This window comes from Nuphar pumila, chromosome 14, assembly GCF_984573655.1.
Source record: "Nuphar pumila chromosome 14, dmNupPumi1.hap1.1, whole genome shotgun sequence".
NCBI lineage: Eukaryota > Viridiplantae > Streptophyta > Magnoliopsida > Nymphaeales > Nymphaeaceae > Nuphar > Nuphar pumila.
The window spans coordinates 11593291-11604129 of record NC_143262.1 but is presented as its reverse complement, the minus strand read 5'-3'; the positions used below and the strand labels follow the sequence as shown (position 1 = coordinate 11604129).

General features: G+C 38.4%; 1 protein-coding gene across 1 annotated transcript; it reads right to left on the bottom strand.

Annotated features, from left to right (window-relative positions):
• Positions 1–261: 261 nt before the first annotated feature.
• LOC149816383 (WEB family protein At4g27595, chloroplastic-like) lies at positions 262–3275 on the bottom strand. Its single transcript, XM_089986880.1, has 2 exons — positions 3081–3275; positions 262–2985 (listed from the first exon to the last, which is right to left on the bottom strand). Exons 1-2 carry the CDS (start codon positions 3273–3275, stop codon positions 673–675), a joined length of 2508 nt encoding a protein of 835 aa, XP_089843006.1. The 3' UTR covers positions 262–672.
• Positions 3276–10839: the final 7564 nt, after the last annotated feature.

The window sequence follows — 10839 nt, the reverse complement described above, 5'->3', positions numbered from 1 at the left end:
GTTGATCCCTGGAACAAATCAACTATTTGAGGCAGATTGTTTGCATGGTGCACCTATGTCAGCAACTACATAGACCACATGCTTCCAGAAGCCCAAAATGCAGCATGTCTGCAACTTGGATCCGTAATTCTTAAAATCCACAGGCCATTCAACTACAACAATATAAACACCTGTTTATAAGGGCAATTATCACTATACTGCTAACCATGCCAAAAGTTTCATTCCCAACATAAATCCATGGCTTGAATCAGATTTGATGTTCAATGACATTGGCTAGAATATCAAAACAATGACAGTATGGAGAAGAAGAGCATACCATGCACAAACAGGAAATTCTACTCTAGAGCAGACTATGATTGCAGCATCTCAGTAGCAATTGCATTGGAAAATGCTCACTGCAAATAATATTCTACTAGAAGAATAGCTGGTGATTACAATATTTCATCTTTGCAAAAGGTCTGGCCTCAAAACACCACCATCATAAAACAAAATCATCGGATATCTGTTGGATGGCTACAAGTGTGAAAAAACAGCAGCAGTCGTCAATTTTGGGTCAGAGGCAGAGAAGATGACTGTCTCCTGTGATGCTGCTCTTTAAAATCGACACCAAACTTGTAAATGCAAAAAAATGATTGAATCACAAACAATCATCACCATTCTCTATCTGAAAGCTCATTTATGGTTGCCTTTTTTCTTCAACAGGTCCCCAAATCTCCGCAGCAATGCCTTTTTCTTTTTCTGTATGGCAGGAGAGACTTTGTTGCTTTCCATCTCTTCCAAATGGGGAACATCTATGTGATCATAATCATCAGAGTTAAGTATTTCTAAATCATCCATCTTGCTGGGTGATGGTGTTCTCACAGATATCTTATTGACGGAGTCATATTGTGGTTCAAAGTCATGCGATTCTGCTTTATCAAAGGAACCATTCATAATTAATTTCTTGTTTGTAAAATCTGCACTTGAATTTTCTGATGGAAGACTAATGGGCTGAGCAGACTTTGTTTTTCCATCCAACGACAATCCTGCAACATGTTTATAATAAAGCCCCTTAGGTGATGCTCTAGATTCATCAGCTGCTCCTTTCAACTTCACTTCCGATAGCCCTTCAATCCCACGATTTTCCGGTGACCTGGTTTCATTCTTCAACAAATCATGATTTAACTTACTTGACAAACTGCTCTTTTCATTGGAGTCTGTTACTGATGCTGCTTCCAGCAACCTCATCAGCTTGTCCACTTTCTGAAGGGCTACTGCTTCACTATCCTTTAGATGTTCATTTTCATGGAGAGCATTCTCCAACTCTTTCTGAGCCTCTGATAACGTATCCCTGAGTCGCAAGTTCTCAAAACTAACAAGCTCAAAGGCTTCCCTGGCAGCATGGGCCTCAGCCTCAGCTTGTTCTACAGAATCCATAAGTCTGCGTTTCTCCTCTTCTGCTGTTCTTGCTTCTTCAGTTTCCTTGAGTAAAATGATCAATTTGTCATTCTCTTCTTTCTTGGTGGCAATCTCCTCTTCTGCTATCTTGATACAGTTAATAAATCCCTTTTCCTTTTCATTCCAAGCCGAACTAGAATCCTCTGCATCTAATCTAGTTTTTTCAGCCACCTCTTTCAATTGTTCAATTTCTTTCCTTGCTTCGTTTAGATCTAATTGAAAGTTATCTTCTAAGCTATACACATTCATCTTGTACTGCTCTGCTTGAATCTTCAAGTTCTCCAATTCTGATTGGGTGGAATCCAGTTCTTCCTTCAATTGGTTGGCCTCACTGGTGACTTCATGAAGCACCATTGCAAGATCATCCAGCGCCTTCTTGCTCTTCTCCTCTGCCTCTGTCGCCAACCTAAGCTCTTCTCTAAGTGAACTTGTTTCCTCTGCTAGAGTCTGCATGTTTGAAACTGCTAATGATTCTCTCTCTCGCGCACGAAGCACATCAGTATGAGCAATTTCTAGCTCCAACTTGAGGGTTTCAACAGTTTCACCCATGTTAAGAACGCCAGCCTTGGCTTTCTCAAGACGATGATGTGAAACTTCCAGATTCTTGCTGCTCTGCCCCGATGCTTCCATCTTCTCTCTAAGAGAAGATATCTCAAGCTTGGCTTCTTCAAGAGACATCTTTGTCTCTTCTAGTTGTTTTGTTAGTGAGATCATTGATTCAAATGCTTTGCTCTCAGATTCTTTAGCAATCTCAATTTCTTCCTCCAGCACCTCAATCCACGCCTTGCTTTCCCTTAACAAACTTGTAGCCCGGGACTCCGATTCTCGTGCATTGCTAAGCTCAAGCTTCAGCTTCTCCCATAACATTTCCCTTTCAGACAAATTCACTTCAACACCTTGTGTCCTCTCGATCTCCTTCCTCAGTGACTCGATAACCAAATTCGACTTAACAGCCAATTCAGCTGCATCTCTCGCCTCCACTTCCCACTTAGAAACATCAATTTCCTTCTCTCTCTCTGCTGCCATCCAAGAATCAGATACCGAATCCAGAGATCCCTTCACGAGCTCTGCTGACAGATCCTCAACCTTTTTAGCATTTGCATCTGCCATCTTCCTAGCATCCTTGGCCTGATTCAATGCTAAAGTTTTTGCTTCCAATGCCACAGACAGCTCTTTTCTCACCCCCTCGAGCTCCTGCTTAGTTGCAAGCAATGCCGCAGCATCCAAAGAACGCTGCTTCTGCACTGCCTCGAGCTCCTGCTGCCAAGCTTGGTCCCTCTTCTGTGCCGCCTTGATGCATGCCTGCTCCAATTCATCGACGTTGAACTTCTCGATCTCTGAATTCTCCTGAGCACGCTTCTGTGCCAAGAGAGCCTCGCTGAGCCTCAAATTCGCCTCCTCGGCCATCTGCTTCATCTCCCTGAGCTCTTCTAGAGCCCGCGATTTTGCATCCTCAGCCATCGCCAGCTGATCATTGACCTTCTTTAGATCTACCTGAGCCTGACCCAGTTGCTGCTGCAGCTCTGATCCCCTAGCCGTGACCCGTTTCTACAGAGAGAAGGGAGATTTCCATCAAAATTGAGATCCCTCACCAATTCCAAATCAGAAACAGAAGACTAAAAGAAAATGGGAGAAGGGCATACCTCAGAAACCGTATGGTTGTTGTTGGTGCTGCTGCTGCTGATTTTTAAAGATTTGCGTTCTACCAACCTGGGTGATTGATCAGCAGAGGCCTTTGCATGAGTCGAATTCGATTCGGAATCTGGAGATCCCCTTGGGATTCTGCTAGCAATCTTAGAGGTAGATGTGGGTGTAGAAGTGGAGCTCTTGTGTGGCATTTCAGATGAGGAAGATCTACACACAATAAAATCCCAATATATATATATATATATGTATACATCAATCATCGAAAGCATTACCAACAACAAAATGGATCGCAGATCAAAATTTCATATGGAGATACAGCAAAAACAACGCAATCTAGCTATTGATCAACGTGTATCCTTTCCAGTTAATCCCGAATATGGTGAAAAAAATTTAGCACCCACCAAAAGAAGAAAACAGAAACTAATCGAAAACACAAGATTTTGCTCGAATTGAATATGCATACCGGGATTTCGAAGACATGTTGAATATTTGCTTCTAGTGGAGATGATGGAGAGAGAGAGAGAGAGAGAGAGAGAGAGAGAGAGAGAGAGAGAGAGAGAGAGAGAGGTTTGAGGAAGGTTTGGGGAGACGAAAATGGCGTTTCTATCCTTTGCCGAAATCCGTAAGTCGCGGGTCTCCTTTGCCAAACAGCGCGAGACAACTATCAGTTGACCCCCAACGACTCGTCTCTCTCTCTCTCTCTCTCTCTAACGGCTCTGTGTAAGTCTCTCTCTCTAACGGCTCTGTGTGCAAGAGTCTCTCTCTCTCTCTCTCATGTGCCAGAGGGCAGAGGCCTTGTTGAGTCCTGCCAAGCCTGGCCCAGCACGTTGGCCCTAGATGCGCGGCTTTAACCTTGTCGTACAATTTAGGCCAGATGGGCTTCATGGGTGTCAACGGGGCTTGGTGTCCTACCAATCAGGGTGAACCCAAACTCCCCAAAATAACTAGTTGCTAAATTCAGGTAGAGATTTTGTTAGGTAAAAAAAAAAAAACCTCACGTTCATATTGTTCAATGACCATGTACTTATTAAAAATACATATAAAATACTCGAGTAGTTGAATTAGACATCCCACAAAAATCATAATCCAAACCCAACTTGGGTTGACAACTTGACATCTCATGTGCTCATACTTGATTATTTGGGTTTAGGTCAAATCAATACTTAGTGCAAATCAAACCCATTGATGCCCTACGTGACGTGCACATGAACTGGGACTCGTACGAGCACGAGACTCGAATCCACAAATTTTGTTTTTTGGAAAAAAAAGATATCAGATAAGGATGTCAAATGGGTCGGACATCTGATCCAAATCTGAATCCAAGTAGTTGGATTTGGTATCTAAATCTGAATCCCATTAAAAATTGAATTCAGGTTCGGTATTGAGTTTTGCATTGAAACCCAAATCCGTTTAAAATCCGAACCCGATTAAGTGTAAATATTGGATTTTAAGTTAGTCGGATCCGGGTTCGGTTTTAACCTTTTCCATCAGACTCTTAATTTGAATCAGAATCCAATTAAATCGGATTCAATTTGGTTTTATCGGCTGACATTTTTTTTTCTGGACTGCAGATATATATATGTATATATTATATATATACATATATTTTTCTGTTTGAGTTTTGTTAATCGATATCCTGTTCTCTTCTAAACTGCTAAACATTGTTCATCTTGATTGAACAACAGGGTGACCCTACGTTAACCAGCAACATGTATGCTCATATATGCTGAAGTCACCTGCAACCTGTATGCTCATATATATAAATTGTGGATGTTTGATTGAAAATCAGGAACCAGTTTTGACGTCAGCTGTCATCTTGTATCTCAGGCTTCTGCGTGGTTAATTATCGCGAAATAACTCTGATTTTGATTAAAATAAAAAATACTGAATTTATGTTGATGTCGATTCTATGACTGATATAGATTGGGCAGCTAAAACTCTGTTAGACGTTGGTTCAGTTTGCTCCAAACTGTTTATTTTGAACTGATCTTCCTATGTTGGAATTGAAAAATGTGCAACTGAAGTACGTATGTGACTGAATTTTTAGAACACGTAGTTACTCATGCATTTACTGGTTTCATGCTCGATCTAAATTCCCCAACTGTTTGGGATGAAGGCGTTGTTGTTGTTGTTGTATGCTCGATCTAAATTGCCCAAATCCGGTTCCCCAAGTTAGCCCCTTAGTTGTGTGGCATTTCAGTTTAGGCTTAGTTTTAGCATTGTTCACGTGTGTGCATGTGAACATTTGTTGCACATTTAGTGTTAGAAAAAATAGGCTCATACTCGCACTTTAGAAAACCTTTAGTGTTTGAGACACCACTAGCTAGTGCCTAAAAAACCCGAAATGTAAAAACAAAAACACATACCAATAGCCATCACGGTGAAAATGACCGAAGGGAGCATTGACGCGAGTGCTCGGCGTTCTCCCCAACTTATCGACGCCCACGATGAGCTCAAGCCATCAAGTCGATGGTGAGCAAGATCCTGAACCCAAACGAGAGAGAGAGTACCTTGGTTACACTCATCAAGCAACAATGCCTCAATTTATAGTGAGAGAAGAGTGGAGGGTTACATGCATGACATTTATATATGTGAACCTTTCACATTGAAGTAACCCCGTCCTCATTAGTGCCTTGTTTCAAAGCGGGTCACTCACGGTTGGACCCAATCCAAAATATCCAAGAGGGTGTTCTTTAGCGTCGCACCCCCATTAGCTACATCAAATAGCCATAAATTTGGATATTTGTTAGTTTTTTTAGCAAAAAATCAAAACCATATCTGCATAGTATTACAATTTGATACAGTTTTGGCTTACCAAATGAAACTAAACTAAGATGTCAGATACAATCCAATTCATTGACATCACTAGATTTAGGATGGTTCAGGTAATAAAAATTCTGTTGTTTAAAAATAATCTTTCGTGTGTGAAATTGGAATGTGACATTTATTTTTATAGTCATATTTTGGTGCAACCTTGACTGTTCATTTTTTTTATCATTATTCAAAATATATTCTGACGTAGATGGCACTTACTTTTGACACCATTTTGTGTTTTGATTGATACCGAAAAATATAACACATGATCAATTCATGAGTCACAATATGACAAATTTGGCCAATTATTAGTCAAAAATATATTCTGACGTAGATGGCACTCACTTTTGGCACCATTTTGTCTTTTTTATTGATACCGAAAAATATTACAAACATGATCATGAGTCACAATATGACAAGTTTGGCCAATTATTATTTCTTGATGGTTTTATCGTTTTGTTTGGAAAATTAGGTACATCGGTTAAGACATTTGTCTAAATTGTTACCTAAAAAATTTAGGTGCCATGCAAGTTGTCGCCTGAAAAAATCAAGTGCCATGGAAGTTGTCACCTGAAAACATCAAGTATTATGATTTTAACGAAACAAAAAGAGCAAAACTATCAAGAAAATAGTAAATTGGCCATGTTTTTTATATTTTCTAGGTCACGGTCAATTATGGTATTGTACTAAAAAATAATGTCATCTGCGTCATTGCCTGAAATATATTTAGATGTCTAAGTTTATTGCAAGAATTGTGAAAATAAACCATGATAAGATCAATTTGTGCAATCAAATTTACTGTAAATGGATGAGTGATGAAATATTGGGCATTGATATCAAATTTTTGGAGTTGCCTATTTCAGCACTAAACACTTATATTATATATACACACTAACAAGCCAGGTTCAAGCTGAGCTTGAGCTGGCTCGGCTCTAGAGGAAGAAGTGGTTGTTCGGCTCGAGCAGAACACATTTATAATTTTTTTTTTAAAAGAATTTTTTAAAATTTGTGTTAAAAAGAGGTATGTAGTGGGATTCGAATCCAGGACACTTCCCAAAAAGATAAAGGACAAACCACTAAAGCAACAGCTCTTTTCGTGATCAAGTATAAAAAAATAATATACATATATAAAGTCTAATTTCTTTATATAACTATGTGAACTGAGCCTAATCGGGTTCATCGAGCCTAACCGAGCTGGACTACCTTTTCAAGCTCGGCTCATTAATTTTCGAACGACCTCGAGCCCGAGCCCAAGCCCAAGCCAAGCTTAAATGGCTCGTTGTGCATCCCTATACTCACATACAAATGGCACATGCACACAAACACACACCCAGAGTTTCATAAGCTATTTTTGCCTCAAAGGTAGCGGTGTCAAGGTCAGGTTTGACCAGGACCCGACCCATACCAAATCATATAGGGTTAAGGTTTGCTGATAAATAAGAAGACTCTATTAGAATCTGGGTCAGACCCGAAGAGTCCGATTAATATATGGAGTCGGGTATGGTTTGTGAAATTTCATACCAGAACCAAGTTTCGATTAAGATCCACAAATTTTCAATGTAAAAATGATAAAAAATATTATTTTACCGGGTATGGTCTGGGTCTAGTTCATGTAATTCTTATAGGATCTGGGTATGGTTTTTCTTATGGTGGGTCTGATTAGACCCGAATTCGGACCCAGTACCATCATCATAAATCAGGTTTGGGTCTGGTTCTACCTGAATCCGAGCCAAACCGGATCCATTGACACCCCTACACAAAGAGCATGTAGAATAGTACATTATCTGACACTTGAGTCTTGACTTTAATATTTAAAGTCTAAGATGATAGGGATTGCTTTCTTGGTATATATTTTTTTGTTCTGAAGAATATTCTTTATAAATTTATACAAAAACATAGAAGATAATTTCATAGGAAAACGATTTTTAGAGATCGCCATCTCACGGATTTCACAATGGCATGTGCCCAAAATGAATACTTTCAGTTTTCCCAAGAAATTTATTATATTTCTCAAATTAAGACCAGGACCCTCGTTTCCATCATTTACGGTTCGACCTGTGGAAAACTCCGGGCACTTTTGGCATTAATAAAAAGTTGAGGACGAGACTTATTGCTTCGAAATTACTCGTCTTAATCTCAACGCATCACACATAATTATTATGCATAGGTAGCACACGTAGGGTTGTCAACGGGTTGGGTCAGGGTTGACCCAGATCCACCCATATAACTAATAATAGAGTTCGGGTTTTATCGGGTCACAAAAATGGAAACCCAAACCCGAACCTGCATATATATCCCCAACAAAAAAGCTGGGTTGGATATCCGACAAAAAATTATGACCCAAACCCAGCCCACATATTGCACTACAAGAAAAATGTGGATTAGCAACAGACGATATCCATTGCAAATTTGTCGTTGAACTATACTTTAACGATAAATTGATGACGGATTAGCGACATATATCATCCATCATAATTTTTTGATCGCTAAATACTGACCGAATTGATCTATCACTACTTTCGTCGCTACTTTGCGATGGATTAACGACAACCATGATCCATCGCGAGTCCGTCACTAAATAAGCACGGATTTGGTTTTACGAAAAATACATATCCATCACTAATTCGTCACTATTTTAGCGACCGATTAGCGACGGATTACATTCCATCGCAAAACCAAATATTAGCGACGAATAATATCCATCGCTAATCCATCGCAAAATTTTAAAAAAATTTTTTAAAAAATTTGTTTGAAATAAAAAAATGATCCAGCAAACATGTTATTTACATAACTAGAAAAGAGAACCGACAAACATGTTAATTACATAACTGCATTCAACATGATCTGTCTGTTGTTCACAAATGTTAAAACAAGTGCTTGAGAAAAGCAAATGATCTCACTTAAGAGGGTGGGATTGCACACTGCCAATGAGAAAACCACTTTCTCAAAGATGAGTTTTGTTCAAATCATTAAAGTAAGCGTGCTCCATTGCCTTCTTTACAAAGATTCTTTTTGAGGAATCATATTGCAACATGTTCTCTAGATGTTAGAGCACATATGTAAGTCAAGGAGTTAACATGAACTTATCGATCTAAAAGAAAAAAATGGAATGGGGCATATAATACCCAGAGAAGATCCAAACCAATAGGGTCAAGATCAAGAACTACTCTTAATAAACGAAAAAAATGGAATGGGGCATATAATACCCAGAGAAGATCCAGACCAATAGGGTCAAGATCAAGAACTACTCTTAATAAACTCTTTGGCTTCCATTGTGGGTACTCATGCCAGTTTTTTAGTGCACTTACACCAGGCCACACCTCTTCATTTGGAGTTTCCAGCAACTTACAACCAAAGGAAATAATTTCTAGTTGACCATTTGAAGCAATGCAGTAGTTCATATAAAAGGGAAAACTAATAAAGTTAAGGGCTAGCTAGTAGAACCTGAATATGTGCATCTCCTGCAAAGAGTGCTTGATTTGTAAGAAGCTTAGCTGCAACATAATTTCAATCTTTATGTTGTTGAAATAATAATAAACATGTAATTGGAAAAATTCATGTTAATGAAAATTTGGTTGGTTAATTTTTTTTAACTTGCTTTAGGCCTTGTTGAATCAGATATGAATCACATTAAGGTTTGAAATATTTTGAATCTAATTGAAGAAAAGAAAAAACAGCAATTTCATCTATTCACAAAATTAAAACAGGGTCGCTTTGTGCTAGATGCGAAATTCAAACTTTTTTTCTGAGAAATTGTTAAAATATTAGCTTTATGATAAATTTTCTTTCACACAAATACATATTGCCCTGAATATATTATTTTTCAGTGAAAAAAGTCATACCTACCAATTCCAAAGACCGGTATGAGCCCAAGACTCGGGAATGGTTATATCTCCTATTTGAAGGCTTGGATTTGCATTGCTTGCTATCCCAAAATGCACAACCCTTTCAACTCTAAATAAACTCAGTAACAGTTGGGTAGTTATGCCTACATTAAGTTGTAAAAGAAAAGCTATGGTATCATATTTTGTATTATAGCAGTAAAATTTTATATTTCCTGTCAAATACAAATTGCAGAAAAATACATTACCATGCTCAATCCTGTCATGACCACAATGACCTTCTTATCTCCAATTGCACCAAATCTAAACCTTCTACCTAAAAAAAAAACATTATACACCATCGAAAGAACATATGACTATGGAATTCTTCACTTTTTGGAGCTCTCTACAGATGACTATGGAAGAATTCATGTGAAGTTAAAAATTTCTTCTCAAGAATTCATGTGAATCTATAAGGAGTCACTAGAAAAATCCAAACATAAGTTGAACCTAAAAAATGAACACTGAAAAAGCTGTGACTAGAAACAGAATTGTCTCAATCATATTTAGCAGATGATCATTTACATGATCAACAGCTGATGAACTAAAATGCACATGAAAGCACCAGAAAAAGATATAAATTTTTTATGTTTTATGGAATTGCTTACAAGAAGATTGAGAAGGAAAGTATATGACAGGTTCCATGGACCTAAAAAGCATTGCTGTATGTAAATGGATTTGCACTTTCAATTGCCAGTGGGCCCAATACATGAGTTGCATTTAAAATTTCCAGGCTCAGTAGGTTGCACCATGCTCGAGCTTGATCTATCTCAGTAGGTTTTTAATAATTTACTTGTAAAATTTCCAGGTCTTTATGGGATCTCTGGTCACAGACTGGTTTATAAACCCCAAACCAGATATGAGTCTGCTTAACACTCAAATACCAATTACCAAGAGTCCAACCCAATCAGCTATTTAGGCCCACTTGGTGGGTTGCCAATGCTATTGGGTCAATTTTTTTTTTCAGAGGAATTATCAGGTATCATTGGGTGAGACCCAACCAAAAGACAACTCTATATAGATTTTACTTTTTCTAATGGCTGCTCAACAAGTATACATT